Source organism: Neodiprion fabricii, chromosome 5 (assembly GCF_021155785.1).
Source record: "Neodiprion fabricii isolate iyNeoFabr1 chromosome 5, iyNeoFabr1.1, whole genome shotgun sequence".
In the NCBI taxonomy this organism is placed as follows: Eukaryota; Metazoa; Arthropoda; class Insecta; order Hymenoptera; family Diprionidae; genus Neodiprion; species Neodiprion fabricii.
In genome coordinates this window covers 28,182,998-28,204,152 of record NC_060243.1, presented here as the reverse complement: position 1 = coordinate 28,204,152, position 21,155 = coordinate 28,182,998, and the positions used below count along the sequence as shown (strand labels likewise).

The 21,155-nt window shown below is 40.6% G+C and overlaps 1 protein-coding gene across 3 annotated transcripts in view; it reads left to right on the top strand.

The window, feature by feature from the left end:
- The window catches only part of LOC124182559 (lachesin-like), a 203,092-nt gene extending 187,829 nt beyond the window's left edge, over positions 1-15,263 (top strand). For all 3 annotated transcript variants that reach the window (XM_046569996.1, XM_046569997.1, XM_046569995.1), the window contains one exon: positions 8,644-15,263. In XM_046569996.1, coding sequence (XP_046425952.1) covers positions 8,644-8,753 — 110 coding nt within the window. In that variant the 3' untranslated portion in view covers positions 8,754-15,263. The remainder of the gene's footprint in view (positions 1-8,643) is intronic.
- Positions 15,264-21,155: the final 5,892 nt, after the last annotated feature.

The following is a 21,155-nucleotide window of genomic DNA, read 5'->3' as shown; positions in this document are numbered from 1 at the left end:
TCATTTTGGCGAAATATCGCAGGAGGCATATGGGGTGAGGTCGGCAGGGGTTCGGGGTCGCCTAAGCCGGGGGTCGGCTTGATACCCTTTATGGATACAGATAGCGGGTAGCGGTCCGGGCGGCGAGGAGCGCAGGGCTGCACTCCGTATCCGTTAAGCTTCCAAGACTTAGGCGACTAACTGAAGACAGCGTGAAAACAAGACGGACTTAAGTAGATTTCACTTGAGTTAGTGCTGCGCCGGCTGTGGGCTTTCTGCAGGGAGTTGCGGATATTCGGGGAGCAAAAAGGGCATCTTCCAAGGATTTGCAACGACTCTAACGACTCGCTCTTGCGTCGCAAAAGCGATGCAAGATCGACTTGTCGGGTTGACGAGGCAACCAGGAACTGAACTAAAAACGGGGATCAGTTTGCGAAGAAGCTCGATCCTCAACTTGCAGGATAATGTTCAACTAGGTCACGCTCGACTTACATTCGACTCATTGCCAGTAGAAAATGCAGTCCACCAATCGCAGACTGATAAAAATGTCGTCTCTGAAGCCAATAGTTGACTACCCATCAACCATACGTTTAGTCAATAGTGTGCAAGTCGACTGTAAATTGACTCATTGTCATCAAAGAATGGTCAAGCAAAAGTTCAAAATATGGAGAATCAAGAAATTCTTTGAACTCTGTCGCATTCACCGTGGTGAGTTCTATACGATATCCATTATTCACTTTGGCGTTGGCTTGGTCTTGACAGTTTTAAGGACATTGGTTGGTTCATCTTCGACTTTCGTCTTATTGACAGTCATTGTCCGCTTCTCAGGTGGTGACAATACCGTCTTATCGACCATCTGCCAATTCTTTGTCAAATCTTTCATCTGTTGACATCATCTCGGTTTTAATCAGTCAAATTATGGTCGACAATTTGACGAGTGTGCTGCCTGGTTATCCTTCTTGGAACATTCTCTCGAGTAAAATCCAGCATCAGCGACGCCTCGTGCGTCGATATCATTGTCCTTGTACCCGCGATGGTAATCATAACTGCGATTGTTTCAATCCTAGAACCAAACTCTGTTCATCCATATCAAGTTCACCGAGGTACCGTCGTATAGCTTATAGGCACTCGGGTTCTGCAGCACTCTCGCAATTATACAGGCTACTGTGTGCGTATCGTCCGTTGCACGGGTGTATAAATATGACGATATAATGCGCACAATATACATATAATATATAGTTGGCAATGCAGTAAATTGCAATACAGCGAACAGTATGCTAATGTCTATACTTAGTGAGAAGACAGTCCCCAGGCAACTGAGAAAGTTCGGAGGAGATGTGCCGGCGCTGTTTGTTGGGAATTTACGCCGAGGCCTCTCCTCCCATCCAGCTTCAACATCGCCGGAGAACTTTCGTCGCTCTTTACCAGCCCTTATATATTCACGGTTCTCCTCCCCACAGCCTGCAGTTATAACTTACAAGAGGTACAAGTTATAAGTTATAACTAATTATAACTTCGTTGACGTGAAATAATGCGTTTCAGATACGTTTACACTCTGGAAAAGGATGGAAATAAGGAAAAGGAAGAAGAGGAAGGGGGAAAATAGCACACCTTTCATTTGACACTGAATTTTTTTTTTTTTTTTTGTCGTTCTTCATTATTGCCCGACACGGATATCTGCATATTTTTCTCGTCAAAGATTCCCCGTTATTTCACCAGACAACGCCTCGAGTGTCGCAAACAAAAACGTAAAATCAACTTCGCACGTTATTGTACGTATATTATACCCCTTTTGAAATCACAGCTGCAGAGAGCTGTATACAGACTTGTGAAAGGGTTAGCCAGTGCATGAGATTCAGAGATAAATGATGACGGAAAATGAAACGCGCCGTGCTGTCTCGAAACCGTGTGAAATCCGCTTCTTCTTTTTTCTCCTTCTCATGTTCTTCCATGGTTTTTCATTTTGCTTTATTCGCACTGTCAAATTTTCACTCTCGGCGAACGAATTTCTTTATTTTTATATTCATGCAGCATCCCTTCTGTTTCATTCCTCATTCACAAAGCCACTTTGTTTGCTCGCTTTGCTCTATGGTTCGGTGACTGTATGTATATACGTATATTTATATATAGATAAATTCAATATATCATGCATAAAGTACATGAGTAAATAAGCGGATGGTAGACACGAGAAAAAACATCTCGTCCCCTATCCTCTCTCAGGATTTTCACCCAAAACTCACCTCTCCTCCGGGACTCTCCTCCGTTCGGAGTGTCTCTAACGAAATCAAAATTCGTTGAGTCTGAAGCGGTAGCGGCATGCGAAGAGAGATCGGCAATGTAGAGCCATTCGAATATTATACACTCTGTGACTTGTAAATATCGGTTCGGAACGAGATGGATACAGAAAATAGCACAATGCCGCTTAGCATAATCCCCTTGAAGTATCCGGACGAAGCAGTTGATCCTTGAAACGGAACACTCACGAGGCTAAAACGCACCTGCGATCTTCGAACTCGGGGCTTGAAGGGAATGGACATAAAACAAGCGGAGATATATCGAGCGGCAATATCCAAAGGCCATGCACCTGGTGGAAAAATCCAGAGGCCATATATATAGCGGGAAAATTCACAGGCCATATATCTAGCGGAGAAATATCGAAAGGCAATATATCGAGCGGAGATATATCGAGTTGCGATTCATCAAGGTTAACTCTGCAACGCATGAATCCCACGTGCATAAGAACTGCCGCGAGATGTCGCTGATGCAAAAGCCAGCCGGCGTGTTTCCGTCAAGGGAGAAGTCAGGTGGCGCTGGGGTGAAATCGGGCTCTTATTCAGCCATCAGCATACCCCGGGACGTGAAGCTGCGCCACGTTGCGGGTGAGACATGACAGACAACCCGGCGCGGCACTTGGCCATTAATTACAGAAACAACTCCGGCTCGCAACGCCCTTTTGCAGGCTTCACTGTTCACTCCGCAATACACACAGAGTATCGCACCTTCATCTAGTCAGTCAAGGGAGGGAAGAAGAAAGACAAGTAGAGAGAGAGAGAGAGAGAGAGAGAGCGAGAAGGGGAGAGAGAAAGGTAGTAAGCGTGCATTAGCGAACAGAAACATAAATTATTCTGATTTGGGAACCTTGATACGCACCAGACAGCCGAGCACTCTGTCGATATTAGACCCGGATCTGGCGCAAAAGTTACAACGATCCATCGACTTCAAGCTCCAGGTGCGCACCTGAAGTGAAACGAAAAATTTACCCCCATGTCAAAGTGCGTGACATCTAAACGCTGTGCCCAGACCCGTTGTCGATTAGCAATCTCGAAACGTTTTTACACAACCCGGAAATTTCAGCTGCGAAGGTTTACTTGAAATATCTTTGTATTGTCACGAGTATAAAAATCGAGAGTCCAAGAAATTCAGCAACGTAACGACGGTGGGACAGAAAGTTAATTATCGCCAGAAATTGGGGGAAAATTTCTTTTTTTTTTCGACCCGTTGTCCTGCTGCCGTTTCTGATTTCAAGTAATTTAGAGCTTATGAATTTTATTTGGCCGATCAATATTCGTAAAGTACTGCAATTCGGTAATGGGTCTTATTCGTTGATCCTGTATATTGGAAAGCTGGCTTTTACGTCAAAGTGATTTACGTATATGTATATTAGGATGTAATATAACGTTGTAAGTATATGTAATATAACGTTGTAATTTATTTGCTATCATGTCGGTTACTGAAATCGAAAGACCCAATTTGCTTCCGTGTAAACATGAAAGGATTGCTAGTAATGGCAGAAATAATATTGTCAATGAAATTACTTGTGGACAAAATAAAAATCCCGAATGCGATAACATCGTTAGAGGAAATAGCACGCTTTATCGAGTTTATACGATTCGACAGTTCATTATCTGCTAGTCATTGAATTATTTTAATAAGACCCTCATTCACTCCGCACACTTTGCCAATGTAATATAAGCAGTGAAGTTAAATCTATTCAACACTCCCCCATTTCAAAATTAAGAAACACCATACAGACTATACGAAGTGAATGCAATTAAGGATCGAGTCTTCGAGCATTTTTACCCCAAAATACGTTGACCAAAATTCAGCCTCGAATTCTTTACCCGGAATAAATCCCTCGGTAAAAACTATTCCCAAGTACTCATGCGACATTGGTCAAGTGTTGGCGGTGCTGAAATTAGATCAAGTTTAGTCGCGGCATGTATCAAGAAAAGTAGTCGAGGAAAAAAATGCTGGAGCTGAAATTAAGCTGCCGCACTACACGAGAGATTAAAATCTCGTCGCAGCGATGCACTCGTCAAATAATCGAGGCGTTTAAACTGGCTGTATCCTTTTCCTCCGTGTCTGTTCATTTATTTTCTCCACTTTATCCCTTTACTCTTCCACTTTTTTCCCAGCGAGAAAATTAGCGAACTTGTATATATAATCCGTTCCTGACATAAGCCGCGCCTCTCGTAAGTCAGCGACACTTGACTTGAGCTACTTCCGGCAAAATATTCTACCGCCAAACTTAACACCGCGTCCTCGTGTCCATGCACCGTTTCGCATCTTCGTTTCCCCCTTTGGCCGAGGAAAAAATATCATATTCACATGTGCGACACATTTGCGGTCATTGGAATAATTCCGAGAGCCGTTTTTCCCCGCCTCGGTTACCGAGGGAAGCGGAATAGCGAGGGGGAAGGAGAGGGAAACGGAAAAAAAGAAAGAAGTAAAAACACGGGGGCGGGAGATTTTAACGCCCTCGTACCCGCCGCCGCTCCTCGATTAATCACTGCTTTGACCCCACTGGTTCAGACCAGAAGTAACGCAACCGCGAACGCCGACACGGCGGTTATTCGTCGGCGTGAAAAGTTGCGAAGGGTCGAAGGGAAAATGAGCCGCGGTTTTCGACGTTATCTAAATTTGTAGCTTTTCGTCGTCTTCGACGTTTTTGTTTTTTTTCACTATTATTTATTCCGTTTCCTTTTTCTTTTGGTCTTCTTTTTTTTTTTTTTTTCTTATTCTCATTATTATCGTCTCGTTTCCCCGCGCTTCATCGATATTGTTCTGTTTACCGATGAACCAACGTTATGTCAGGGAATCGAATCACCCGAGAGCCTAATGAGGACATTAGGAAAGCGAGCACTCATCACGCGACGTCGTTTCATATAGATATAACGACGGAGTATCGGGGAAACCCGTCGACTGATTTCTACCTAACTTCCGGAATGTATTAAGAGAGGGACACGGTAATAGAAATACGTTGGTAACTAGTGGAGGGTGGAGGAAGAAAGCTCTGATTTTTGGTCGACGTAGCACGCATTGCATTGAGATTTATTACAGCACTTAATTTTCTTCAGGTTGACTAGAGCTGGGGCAATTTTTCAAAACGAAAATAGTACAGGATGGAAAAGTGTCTCGATTTGTTGCGTCGGACATTTGTGAATGAACGAGGAGAACAAGAAATCACTTAAAAATTTTCCAGCAATGTTATTTGCAATAATAATAGTTACCGATACGATCGGAACGACATCCCTATTTTTTATAAGAAATAAATCTGAACAAATTCGAATAACGCAATGTAATGTGTCAATAACTTGAGAAACGATTTTACAATTAGGAACTCTTACAATATGGTTTTTATGCAATACTGACGTTTTTGGACCCGTTTTTGCACGTTGACTGGAACACCTCAAATTGTCAAATAATAGTTATAACACGAAAATAGAATTGTTAACGAACATCTGTTGTACCGTAAACAATTCCTGGAGACGTCTATGATCAATAAAATAAGCTCAAAACCGTTTGAATAGAATCAAAGACACCAGAATTCAATAATTGGATACCTTTTAATAATTAAACCTTTCCTAAAATCGTCGTTCGAATTTGTTCCGGAGATATCTGAAACAGTATTTCCTTAATTTTGTTTCAAACAGCCCGTTCATTCTCACTCCGAACTCTTTTAAAAAATAAAGAATACAGTTGTTCCGATATTCAGGATCCAATTTTTGTTTCAATCCCCATTTTTCCGGGATAATAAACCTGCATCGAGGAAGTGTATCGAAGGAGAAATATATATTTTACTGAGCGACCCTTATAGGAAGGAGACAAGTTTTTCATCCGGTCTCGATCGAGCTCGGAGGGCGCATAGAGCTGTTACTTTCAATTTATAGATCGTTTCAAGAAAAAACCTCAGCTGGTCTCTCTCCGCGAAGTCGCGGACCCTTCCTCGGTGAGAAAATGAAAGGAAAAAAGAGTCCTGAGGTGCCGAGGTCTGAGTCTAGGCCACGCGACCAGCGGTAGGGTGAATTTATCGGTATATAAATAAATTTTTATATCGCGAATACAAATGCTTCTCGCGCTGATAAATCCAACGTCCGCAAAACACCTGCCAGTATAGGTTATAGAGAGCTCGGAAGGGCGAAGAAAAACGCGATGTAAAAAACCGGGACTCCAGTTCCCGTTTCGCCCGAATTTCATCACCCGCAACCCCGGCTGCGGAAAGTTATCGAGATTCCAACGCGAAGAGTAAGAGATTGGCTTCCTTTGACGGCTGATTATATCCGGCGTTCCGCTTCGCGCTTTACGCTCTTTGAAATTCGCCCCGCGTAAAGGGGAGCGACGAAAATCGGCATTTTGAAGGCAGCGATCGGCTTGACGACTCTGTCGCAATTACGCGTTTACACAAGCCTCTCGGTCCCTCAAGCCCCACGTCGTTCATGGAAGTTTCAACGGAGGAATGAACGAGCTTTCACGACGTAGGAACGCGTCGTTAGGCCAGACGCGAGAAATAGCAAGCAAGCGTGAGGGGAAAATCCATTTTCAATAACAGCAAAGTCAGTTAACCATAGGAACAGCCCCGGTCTACCCCATAACATAAAGCGAACGCGATACGTGCCGGAAATAGCTGATCTGGCCACTAGCCCTACCTGCCCTTATCCATTTCCCTTGCCACGCGCTTTTTTCCACTCGTTCGTGTTTTTTTTTTTTTATCATTTTTTCTTTTCTTCTTAACCCTCTTATTTTCATTTTTATCATGTACAATCAAATCTTTCGAGTGGTCCAACATTCTTCCGCGTCACGATATGTGGAACGATCAAAAAAGCTTCCATCTAATATGTTAGTGTGCTTCTGAGCCCGCAGAACTTACAAGGATATATAGTCAGCTAAAAAATGTATTGAAACGAAGACAAGACTAAACAAAGATCTTCAGGTTGAATATAATTGATAGAAAATCCCTGTGATCGAGGGAAAAAATTTTGGATGAATGAATTTTTATCCAAAAAACCATTTACTAACCGATTTTTTTATTCCGTTGTTCGTCCAAATTTGGTAAACAGTAGCTGATTATGATTATTTGTAAATTGAAATGACTTTTTTTTTCTTGAGTTCGTGGATTGGTAAAAAGATACTCGTTTTTTGGAGAAAATTTTGAGAACAAGAGATGAACCGTTTTCAGAGGTGTCAAATTTCCGTTGGTGCGTTATACATGTGATATTAAAACTTTCAATATGGAGACGTCCGTCGGCCGAGCTGAAAAACGCAGCATCCGGTATCGGCATAATAGATTACGCTCTATCAGAGCCAATATGTCAGTCAAGCGCCAGAGTCACGTTGGGCAACAGCAGCAGAAGGGAGAAAAACTCGTGGATTATATTGGCCAATAGAAAGGGAATATTTTACAGTTGATATACAGCGTAGTCGTCGGGTAAAATACGTTGTAGTTTCGAAAAATTATATATAAACGTATCGCATTGCGTATTATGTGGGTGCGTAAGGGATGCCCGAACAGCAAACCCTCCATAATAATTCCGCCCGCCACGCCGATCGTGAGGGAATCGATGTAGAAAAAAAATTTATCGCGATTCTAAGACTGCAGGGATATTTGACTGAGGGAAAAAATACGGCTTCTCTTATATCGCGCCTGCTGCAGGATACGAAGAGAAGGAAAAATAACGCAGACACACGTGCGGGATTGACATTTTCTCTTCACGTTCCAGGAGTAGTCGGGATTTTATACCGGATGGTCGTATACACGCACAGAGTATAGTTGATCCAATTACTGACAAACGAATCACTTGTAATTTTGCGCCGCTGAGAAAGAACGCTGAATTGTTAGAACGCAGAGAAATAAACGATTCCAATATTCGATTTCCAGAAACAGTGCTGAGTTCAGGCTACACGGATATCCATGAACACACTACGCTATGCAAATTTAATGACGCCGGTATGGCACGCAATCGGCTTATGACCCCCGTCAAATAACTTACCAAATCTCATTAATACCACCGTCGAAAAACATCCACCGGACATTCGATATTCCATCAAATTTCCCCGAGACCTGCATCGAACCGTTCGCGACTCCTTTCAATCAATCGTCCCAATCGTGAACACTGCAGGATAAGCTGATATTTTGCCTGAATCGTGCTGACCGCTTCCAAAATGGAAAACGCTAGCTCGGAACGGTCAGGATCCATCGGACCGAAAGAACCCTGTTGACACAACGATTTACTTATGCTTCGGAAGCACATCAGACAAATTAGGATGAAAGACCGTACGGTAGAAGAACTAACAAATTAAGGAACGATGTACCAACGTTGCTCCGAACACGATCCGCCGGATCAGCTGTTCTCTCTAAAGTCGTGCTTTTTTTCTTCCTGGTTTCAGGTAGTGCCTACATCGTGAGATGGAGTGCTCCGCAGCTGATGATAGTCGCTGTTCAGTACATATTGACGGGTCCCTACATGCCGCCGTACATACCGCAGAACGGGAATTAGGACGAAACGGAGGATAAATGGAACTGCAGCTGCCACCTGATCGAGCCAAGACTTGAACCGTCTCCGTGCGTGTAAATAAAAGAACTACCCTGTGGAAAGGCTGGCTAGTAACTTTTGACGTTGATGGACAATGAATACCATTATATACCTACTGTAAATTGTTTAGCTAATGTAAAGACACGACGAACGCTGAGTGACCTCCGATAAGATGTCGGGGTTGAAGTTCCTCGGGAACCTCAACCTGCCTGCAGGAATAAGGGATGAAAAACTGGGGCAAATTGGAGGCCGTAGTTTATTGAAACTAGTGCGAGTTAATTCAGGAATCGCAAAGGGTTATGACCGGGGCGTTAAGAAAGGGGATATGTGTTTGAGGCATGGGGCAAGAAGCATGCCTCCGGTATGGGAAACCGCTTTCGGGAAAGGCGGAAACCGAGCGAAGCCTGCACAACCGGGCTAATCGCTCGTAGCTAATAGCTTGTCGCTAATCGTTATTGTGTAACCCTTTGTAGCACCCCGGAATCCGTTTAACCCCTCCGCAGTGTTGAAAGTTAATTTTCTGCTAGTCATTTCGAACTTCTTCAGGGGGTTCGTGTTATACGCACTGTTCCAGCTATGCGTAAGCAGGGACGGTTGCAAGACTAGTCAGAGGTACGGGAATGAGTTGGAAGAGAAGACAGTAGCAAAGATAATTACACTCCTCGGGCAGCCGCGGATAAACATCCCCAAAAAAATCCGTTGTTACGTGAGAGAATGTACTACGCCAATTTTATCAACGGCTGTAAACCGCGGAATGATCGTCCGCGAACTTTTGAGGATTGCGTCGCGCCGCCGGGGGCTGGAGGTGGAGGTAAAGCTGGGGGTGGAGGTGTGGCGCAAGGTATACAGGTATGTTAAGCCACGCGTGAGGAATCCGCCACAGTTCCGGTTAACCGAAGCGTGAGAGAGATACTGGCTGGTGACGTCATTAGATCATTTAACGCCCCTGCCTCACGTGCGTGTATTATATTATACCGTCGTGCACAGACAGAAGTGTCGTCTATGTGACCTGCGCGCATGGCGGTGGGCCGTAATTACCCGTTAATTCCAGCTCTGATGGTCTCTATTATAGACATTCGTACACGAAAGGAATCCAAAAGTAAAAGCTAAATTAAATTCAAAGGTTCAAAGGTTGTGACTGAACTCAATCAACTAGAGTCTTACTTTTGATAACATTGACCTTGACACCTTTCTTCGTTTCTTCAATATTCAACTGTTCTATGGGCATCTGATCAAAAATCAAGCAAAAGCCGTTTCGAATTACGCGCCAATCGATGCGTGGTCAGCTGACCGCAGCTTTCTCTCTATAATACAGGACGCCACCGCTAGTTGGCGCACCGTTCGATCCAGCTTTTGTTTGGGCGCTGTAAATGCGTTGAATTTCTCGTTTTCCTTCTTATTTTGCATGCGGAGAATATAGCGGAGGGAACAGCGGCGGAAAACGGATAATTTTGTCGGGTTATACACCCTGTGTGTGCGTGTATTAATATGCGAAGGACCCGGGCCCACGTAGCGCCTGTATTATACCGACATTACATCGTAACGAAGGGGGCACCTGCAGGCAAGGGTGCACACATTCACCCACCCGCGTTAATAATCGCTCTTCCCTAATCTAAAGAACCTTACACGGCCGAGGGATGGGTTAAAACGGGGGGAAATTAGCCGCACCCCTCCACGTCTCTTCGCCATTTCTCTCTCTTTCTCTCGTTTGTTTTCTTTTTCGGTTTCTCTTCTCGTTCTAACGACCGTTTACCCGTCTCCCGGGAATTAGCAGTGACGAGAATTCGCTAATCATTTATGCCGTTTCCATCGCTCGGCATATTAATTACCATACCAAACTGAATAAGATAAAATAACGTGTATTTGGTACTCGCGCCGTATACGAAATGAAAAATTATCGTGGTTAGCAGACCAACGCTGCGATGATAGTATATAGTAACGGTGAATAAATTATCGTCACTGTCCTTCTCTTTCTGTTATCTCCTTTATAAAAACTTGTAGAAATTGTAACAATCAAATTTTTTCAACATTCACAGCTTGTATAGGAACTTGTCCTTGAACATAGAAACAAGGATCATGGATTATGGATAAGAGCCGGATGGAATTCACCCTAAGTTTCCCAACGGCTACAAACATGCCTATAGATATGTGGGGTAGTGTGCAGGGAGGGGGGTAAAGCTTGCATCAGCAAGGGAGGTTTTCCTGGTTGGTTGAACGCGAGGCAGCCGTTTGTAACCGTTGACGGCTGGCGTAGTTTTGTCACCGCCTAACGTGAACGACGATACCAAGTTTCCGGACAGTTTATGCGCCGTAATACACAGTGCATATAATGCCGTACTACAGAGACGGTTTCCGAGCGTTGACAACCGGTTTGACATTATGCGTTATGGCGGATCTGTGTTCGCCTGTGTGTGCGAGCAGCGACTGTCCGTGTCGCAGGTAGTGTTAAAATTACCGACAATCCACGAGATGTCCCCGGGCATTAATCGCTCGATTGATATAACGTCCTTAATGAATCGCCCCGGCGTTTCGCGTCACTGCACTGCACCAGAAATTCGCATTTCAAGTGTCGGAATCTCGTTTCCACACTGCAAGAGCTGCGATATAGCTGGACAGGTATCGTGTTGCCGTTTCTCCAGGTGTTTGCGCTGCTGCTCGAGGTTCGTTTAATATCAGGGAATTATTTTCCCGTGCATGAAGTTCGATGTGCAAACACCGATAATTGACGGAAAACAAATATCGCGCGCATGCAAGCTGATAACATGGCGGCCTCGGCTGCTCGGTTCGCGCTCCACCTCGCGACTTTGGTCCAATCGTGCTATCGACTGCCTTTCAAATTGGCGAAAATTCAGACTTCAACCGCTTGCGCGTTACTGACAAAGTCAAAATATGTTCATGTTCCCGGTCGTCGGTTGGCCGACAAGTTTCCACGCTCCTTACTCTCTGTGTTCTTATTGCGCGGCGCCATGTTTGATTATCGTTCCCGACAGACTCTGAAGTGAAGTGCAATGGACTGTGTATAAAGGGCGCAAAAATCTGTCCACGCACGTCAGTTACGATCGCGTGTATGTACGGAAATTGAAGGAATGGGAAAAAACAACTTTGAAACATTGAAAAACAGACGTAAGGAAAATTAACTATAATATAACCGCGTGAACGAAGCCAAAACGAAAACAAGTTGAAAGTATTACTACATATTTTATAACGTATTACAATAATGTGAGAGTATGTTTTGCCTAATAAGAAAAATTGCATGTAAGATATGTACACAGAAGACTTCGGTGCTCAAACATATTGTACGGATAACCGTTTGAAAAATAATAACAAAAATAAAACCACGCAAGCAAATGAAAACAAAACAATCCAGTATCATTAATTTCCAGCTCAGTGTGTTTCGTAAAACACTGGCGATAGATAATAACAGACCGTTACGTTTTTATTTTTCACAACCCCCGAGTTAATATGGTACAGCAACTAATTATCGAGAGTAATAATTTTCATTGAAAGCAATTTGTCACACGCATTCGTTTAGGTGTGTATAAGCGAAATAAATACCGCCTTCAATTAGGTACTGTTCTACGAAAAACACGAACGTATATATATATAGGTATACATAACGATAGTATATAAATATATATTAATGCCTAACCTTGTGCGAATCGAGAAAGAGAGGAAAGAAAACAGTAATAAGAAGTATAAGTAACTTAATGAATAAATAGGTAAGTAAATAAATCTGACAAAGAATGTAAATAATTTAATGTAAAAACTTCGTTTCACTTTTATTGTATATTGATTATATAATGACAAAATTGATAGACGAAAAATGAACAGCGATTATGAGGTATAATATACATAATTCGATTATTATTTTATAGGGCAATCTTGCAAAATCATTGCATATCTAATGATAATAATAACAATAATAACAACAACAACAACAATAATAATAATAATAATAATAATTACAATATTTCTGTTGATAGGCGATGTTATTTCTTGTTACCTGTAAATAAGTTTTATTATAAAAAGTGCCAAAATAAATATGCGTAATCAGCTAATAAACACAGACATATAAATGTACACGTATACGTATAAATATTACAATGTCATGCGTGTATAAATTAAAAAACGAGATTACCAAATTATCACATTACCTTGCATTTATTCTGTTAATTACTACCGTAAATCGAGTAATTGTGGCAGAGCGAATAAATTCCATTCGTAAAACACTTATTTTCAAAGCGTATATTTTTTGAAACGCCAAGAAATTAAATACCGAGACCAAGTCAAACGTGTAGAAAGCATCTGCAGCTTGTCTGACGCAGTCAAAATTGATCGTATTTATTCTGAGAAGGTTCGGTTTTTTCTTCCAAAATTACTCTTTGCGGAGAAAGGATGAGCGGATAAAATAAAAAAATAAAATAAAAAAAAAAAACAATCCAATCCAGGCATTTTTGTCTCCTGATTATTTAAAAAATGGTATTAATGTAACAGGATCATCGATTAAAATCTTTTAAAAGTAAGTAAATGATCATGCTCACAGAAATTATTTGAAAAGCGAGGACGAAGAGACCAGGTTTCGAAAAAACAAGGGGCAAAACTTGGTTTCGTCGAAGTTGATGGTTACAAATTATTGTAGAGAATAAAATGCGACGGAACGCAGATCCTGAAAAATCTAGTCAATTTCGAATTGTTTGAGAAAACAAGAACGAGGCGAAGTGAAAAATGGTAATGAAAAATTGCGAGAGTCGTAGTTAAATGAATAAAACGTAGCTATAAATGAGAGATTATAAAAATAATATAATAAGAATAATGAGAATAATTAACGGTACATAATATAACGATAACAAAAATTGATTAATACTAATTGTAAGTAACTCGATTATTATACATACATGTCTTGTAATTATAAATATAAATATACATAATAAGAGTACATGGTGTTCCTGTATTATAGATACACATAGGTATGTATAATATGCCTAAAACAGAACGCGCGAGGCGTTTCAAAATGACACGTACAATATTCTGATAATACATGATCTGCAACGCTTAAAGCTCGCCACATCTGACCTTCGCTTAGTAATCAATTCAAATTTATTTCACTTCGAAGTGTAAGAAATCCACCAAACACGCGAGAAAGGAAGAACTGGAGAGATGAAACGGAGTTCAAGTAAAGCGAATCTGAGAAAATCGGGTAGTTTTTTAAGATACGATTTCGAAAATCAACAGACTTCTTAATCGTGAGAGATTTTTGTCCAATTTTTTTTATTTTTCAAAGAATTAAATTCAAACCTTTCAACCGACGAACCTTTAACGCGATGCCAATTAAGGATATGATTTCTCAATGTAATTTTAGAGGTTTGAAATTTTTTTTTTTGATAAGACCTCACAATCTTTGTTTGCTATTTTAGTTACGATCAATAACGAATTGATTCTACTCTGGTTTTCTCAAAATCTTTGAAAAACGAACTTCTTTTTTACAACGAAATGTTTATCCCTTGTTTTTACTGCTGATATTATCGTTCGTCGTTGGAATTTTCTCACGGCAGAGTTAAGAGAACACAAAAAAAAAAAGTCATCGTGGACCGCCTCGTACGTACGTTGCAAAATGATGAAAAACGCGCCTGCGTACGGTGTATTATAAGTATGATATGTATTTAAATGTACGAATTATAATACGAGGAGGCGTATATGAAGATTGAGAACTACAACGTAAGCGTTGTAATTTGAATCTGCCGCAATTTAAAATTGGAGATGCATATTGTACGAAGGTGCAAAGAGTTGTGGAGATAAGAATTTAACGTTAAAAAATTAAATTCAAATACGACATTTTCAGATTAAAAAAAAATCCCTAAAACCCAACTCATACACCGTCAATTATATCGGCAGATTCAACAATACAAACGCACTGTGTATGTATTTTACCACTGAAACTTTACATAATAGTAGGCTTTCCGTTTTTCAAATGAAACATTTTTGTCTTCGTTCTTTGTTTTTGTTTTCACTTCAGCATCCGGTAGAAGAACAAGAAGAAGAGGGAGTAAAATTCGTAACAACGCTTTCAATGTACATGTAAATATGACGTCAGAGTAACCTGGAAAAAATCATATGGAACTCAGTGTCGCTGCGTGAGTAGGTAATTAATGATAAATTTAACATTATCGATAATAAAAATAATAATAATTATAATAGTAATAATTGTAACAATACCGGTATCGATTATGATACATATAGCGCTCGCCCTGCAAATTCATTCGGTCGTTCTCGTTCAACCGTCATCAACGAACCGCACATATATGTATAAACGTAATTATGTTGATCCATGTATTCGTTTGAAAGAAGCACACACACACACACACACACACAAGTTTTCAAAACGATTATAAAAATCGTCTGCAGTTGTAGGAATTGAATTCCTATGTATACATGATATACATAAATATGCGATAAAATAAAATGAACATTTTTAAATCTCACGGAGAAAAACGAAAGAATCAATCTAACCCGTGAAAAAATACAAAAAAAAAACAAAAACGCGATATTGAAATTATTATCCGCACGTTGATTTGTATATGCACAGAGTGAATTGCTAACGAACGAATAGTATGTCGTCTGCTTAAGTTTAACGCGCATGCGTTACAATGCCAGAGCGATTGTTTACCAATGTGACCAACCGTAGCGAATGTAACCTCCAATATCTTGCCAGTTGTGCACAAAACCGACAGCTGTCGAAATTTTTGAAGTGACGTGCATCGTGGTGAACTGTCGTTTAAATTGATGACGGTTCGTCGCCGAGGCAAGCAACTGTTCTTGAAACGTGACGCGTGCGCATTAAATTTTAACAGACTTGAGACCGTTCGGTCGTTAGAAATTCACCCTGTTTATAATTAATTACTAATCGCAAGGTAGGTATGTGTAAATATTATATCTTCTTTGAGGCAGAGAAACTGAGCTTGTGATAATATACTCAATTCTACGATGTGTATATATGTATATAATACATGTTTATTGTATGTTTACGACATGCTCCTTGTACAGGGTCAAATTTGGGAACTTAGTTTTGGCTTGAGTAAAGTTCTCGGGATGTTTGCGAGACTCTGAATATATATAATATATACATACATACACATGGAGGTGGTACATCAGAGCCAAGTTTCCAGAAAGTTTCATGGATTGCAACAGCTGGTGATTTGTACAGACTCCTTGATACTCTCGCGGCAGAACAATTTTCTTCTTCTTCTTCTTCTTCTTCTTCCCTTACGGCTATATCCCGTTGGGACAAGTGCCAATGTACGATATGATTTTTTTTTTTTCATGTTCCCAATCCTTGGAAATATTAAAATTGATTTACTTTACGTTTATTTAAAATTATATGCAAGCTGCAGTAAAACAAGTAAATTTTATTTTCTGGATCGGCTGCACTATGATGTTAATTTAAATTTTTGTCTTACGGGGAGTATTGTAAATTCTTTCTTGATCACGTGACTTGTTAATTGGTTTTCACCGATTCCACTGAAATCACAGTTAAAACAGCCGCAATAAGGGTAGAGGTAAAAACTTGGAAGGATTGATATTTGGAACAGCCGTTACATCGAAATTTCAAATATGTGAAAATAAAATAACGAAATATTAATTGTTCGAAGTCTTGATTTTTGAAAATATCGCTAATTAGCAATCATTTGCAGTCACTGATTTTGCGAGTCTCGCGGATTACAGAAAACTCTCGAGCTTTTCACCGGAAAGTTGAGATTTTTTCAAACCAAAAATCATTGTGTGTTTTTTATGAATTATTTTACTTTCCTTGTTATGTTTTTAATTCGTTTGCTTGTAAAATTTATGTCACTTTTTACAGACGATCGATAATACCAAGAATTTTTTTCCCCCGCTGTGCGGGATAGAACCTGATCCAGTGAGAATCAAGGGATGGATAGAAAAAGGGATGCCGTCGCATAATGTAAGAAAGAAGTGACCGATTCTCGAGGGGCGTCACTGTATTTGAATAATTCTTTTTTCCCCTCCAAGCCCCTCTGCCATTCGTTTCTTCTTTTTCTTTTTAGGGTATAGGTACTTATTACAGGAACGTCGGCTCAACCGTGGCGATTGATTTGTAATTTATCGGCGAACGCCTTCTCTTTTATTCCTCTTGCATAATATCACTCCAGGGAATATTCCACCTGCCGCACGATCCCGATTATGCAATAGCTGATAATTGTACGGACGGTGGTGAGAATTGAAAAACCGTCGAAGGGTAAAAATGGGGGAAGGCCATAAAATAGAAGGATCACGACATCAATTTTTCAAACTTTAATATAGTCATATCGCAGAATCGTACAAAATTCTAAACTTTTGTTTTTTGTACTTTGAATTTTTATAATTTTAAATTCTGCAAAATGGATCTACGAGTGCAAAAATTCGATGTTTTATAACCCTTCTAATCTCTGATCTTATTCTCACATCTTTAGTTCCCGTCCCGAAAAGGGAGATAAGTGAACTCGAAACTGGAAATTAAGAAAGCCACTCTAATCGAAATAGAAGAAGGTCAGAAAAATTATACTTTCCTTCTTTAATCCTCTATTCCTATCCAATTTTGTGACTCTTTTTCCGTGATGAGGGAAAAATGGAGTAAAGGAGCAGAGCCAGAGATGAAAATGCATCCATGAATGTGTGCGCGAGCTGGTTCTCCAAGGCAGCGATGGTTGATGACTATGCATAAAGCGTGCAAAGCACCAGCAGGGTTTTCATATAAATGATAATGTTGCCGGCGACGATCTGTTTTCCAACTTTTTTTAAATTCGATTCTGTTTTTTTTTCTCATTTTTACTTCCACCCTCCGCCTTGAAAGCTGGTTGAGAGTTCAAAGGAATTACAAATTTGACGGAGGTGAAATTGGGACCAATGTCGACTGCGGAATTACGTAAGCAGGTAGGTACCGACCCGATTCAGTACTATACGGGGCGTCAGCAAGTAAACGCCGTAATATGTTGAGTTGCCTACCTATGAGGAGAACAAATATCGGTAAAACAGACCTACCGAATCATAATAAATTTTTAGAAGAGCCAGGTCATATAATCACTTTAACGTGACTTCGGAACGTGATCACTAAACGATTCAGCATAGGTTATAAACGAAGAAACAACTGCTTGGCCAAATCCACACGACTTGGCAACACGGCCAATTCCAGCTCACTCGCAAGGATTTCAAACGCGCTGCTTATCGATAACTCGGTAGATCTGTTTTACCGATATTTGCTCCACTCACAAATATTTTGTCAGTAGAAAGTACCGTGTAAACACTGGGATACTTTAAGCTGCGATACTCACCATGCCTTATACACGGAATCCATCTTAGTTCGGGAAGCCCTGAAATCGTAATATTACAGAATTATTCGAAACTGGAACATGTTATTTTCTCAGGTAAAAGAAGAGAATGTACACTGAAATAAATTCTCCATTACAAATTTTTTCGATGTTTCACCCTAAACCCTGCGGTAATTTGTCTGATTAAAAATATGGTCTAGAATTCCGAAAATAGTACGTTTTTCGACCATCTATTTCTTCAGCAGTCCAGTTATAGCTGGAACAAGTTTCTAGTACAATTTTTCACGGATCAGAAGTTCGCAGTGATGATTCGGTCTATGTGTAAATGCTAGAGCTAATCGTGATTTGTAATATCACAAAGGTCTTAACTCATTATTATTATCAGATTTTTCAATTTGATTCGAGCGTCTCGTGATTAAACCTGGCGCCTTTTAATTTCATGCGGAAATTGAAGCATCGCCAGGTACCTATAGTATAAGATACCATCAATTATCGTGCGTCTTGGGCTCGTCTGGCAGCCGGAGTTCCGCAAACTGCATGGCAGGGGTGAATATTATACGGAAGCGAAGGTGCAGCAAACGGAAATGACACCCTTTTGGGGTAATCGGTTTTACGATGTTTCAGATGCTGTTGGACTGCTCGCCCACCTTTTCAGATTCCGAGTCGAGAGAGAAGGTTTACTCGCTTCTCGTCACTCGCTTGTACGACATAACTGTGCGAATGAAATTATGTGTTCTCGGTTAAAAGTAGAATTCTCGAAACCTGACGAAATGGTATACATAAAAACACTCCTGCCGTGTTGTTAGTGAGCACAGTGACTAATATTGGGAACAAGGACGAGCGCGAGCAACATGGCGGCGATGAAAGCGATCAGCTGATTCATATTTCGCGTAAACCGTGAGAATATGAGGACACGAAAATCTGTGCAAACAATGAGATGTATACAAAGTTGAGCCGGAGTGAAAACCTTGTTAAAAAAGAACTTGCGTAATCAAATACGAGGGTACATCTAAACTCTCAGTTCAGTTTATCACCCAACGCCAAATGGCGGTCCCAGGACTTCAAGCTCTCTGATTCCGGATTCGAGCCGATCTTTTTTTCCTCTCATTCTTATTCACGTTCTTTCCATCGTTTTATCCCGGCCGGAAATCCCCGTTTTATCCATAAACGCGAGGCTACATCCACGCGGCGAAGAGAGGAAGTGAATTCGAGGAATGGGAATTCCGGACTGCTCGGTAAATATTGACTGAAAAATATATTATCAAGGGGTACGCGACACGCACGTAGCCGTCAAAAGATGCCTCGATAACATATTTATCAAGGCCTTCGCACACCCCTCGCCTCGCCTTCAAAGGACGGATCCGGAGTCCTCCCTGATCTTCGCCCCTACCTTTTATCCCGCTCTTTCTCTCCTTCTCTCTCACTCTCTTTCGTGTAACCGATTTGCCAGCGGATTTTTTCCGGGCGCTTCGACCTCCTTCGACGTCAAATGATCCGTTATTAATTACGCATCGGACTTATCTGTACGCCTCGCGATATTGTAGATTAATAGTACGCCCTGATCACTTGTATGGATTATACATGTACACGCGAGCTTCATAAATTCGCTGATTTTTCACTGTAAAGCTTTTCAACGATTCGAATAAATCATGGCACGGATTAAAAACGAAACCATTCGAGCTTTCTTGCCTTTTGCCTCGTAAATTTTGAATTTTACTAGTATTCTGCTAATACTGCAGCTTCGTATTTCTTAAAATATAAAACATTATAACTTCGATCGATGGAATTATTAAACAGGTACTCGAAGCGTGAAGGGATCTAACTTTCGAAAAAAACAATTCGTACAATGCGATTTGAAAAATGGACTTCGGTCGCCGTAAGAGTTGACATAAAACCAGTACTTGAATGTAAAAAAAAAAAAAAAAACTGGTATGAGTTTAAGATCAACAGTCTCGTCTTACGAACTCTTAAACTTTAACATCAAATGACTCCGAAATAATTTTGCCAGATCGTAGAACAATAATTATATGACATATAAATTGCGTTCATTTTTACAGCGTTTCATGTACTCTGAATTCGTGCCTCGCAAAAAGGAATTAAATAAACCAATGATTATGTTCTCTCGCGATAAATTTTCGAAACTGCTGTTGAAATTTTTATTGAATACCAAAACAGATAGTGATTTATTATTCATGCAAGCTTCATATTTTTTTTTTTTTTTTTTGTTAATCCGGTGTACAATATTTCCATTAGCTTTCGCGTGTGTCCGCATGTGTATAATGTATGTGACTGATGGAGCGTACCACATTTTATAAATCCCTTTAATTTGATGGTTCGTGCACCGAGAATGGGATTCCATCAGAACTGAAATATTCCAATATTTTTGATCCGATTTACCAGTTCCGGTTATCGTTGATTATATCTTAAAAAATAGCTGGAAAGTTTCTGTGCCGCGAATCAGTGATGCGAAAAATTTCACCTAGCTGTATATTATTGAAAACCGAATACGAATGACCGGAAATTTTTTTCAAAAACGACAATAATCGTCCGCGATTAATGAGCAGTGTTTTTTAATCAATTTTTCACTCATATGCCAATCGTTAATTTCATCGCCATGTGAAGTTTGGCAAATTTAATTGCGATTCAACCAGTGGAATTGGCGATACAATCGCAACGCGAAATCACTCGTCGGAGGATCTTTTGAATATAAAGAGTTGATTAGTTCTCTCATTACGGTCCAATTATGAAAGGTAATAAATTTTTTTCGGGTCTGGTTAGCGGTTTGCTTGCGATTTTCATTGCACTTAAATCAGCCGGTTGATTACAGGTTTTATATCGCCCTGCAGAAGCTGCGCGTGGAACAAGATGAGCGGAGACATTCCGCACATTGAGGTGCTGATATTACACGCGGAATTCTTGGGGCGGGTGAAAACCGCGATTCGCAATCCCGATAACACCTCCTCAGCTATTCGATGCGAAATATTCGAAATATTTTCACTCTGTTTCACCGGCCGGCTTGCGAAAAATTTAACAAATTTTCCTACTC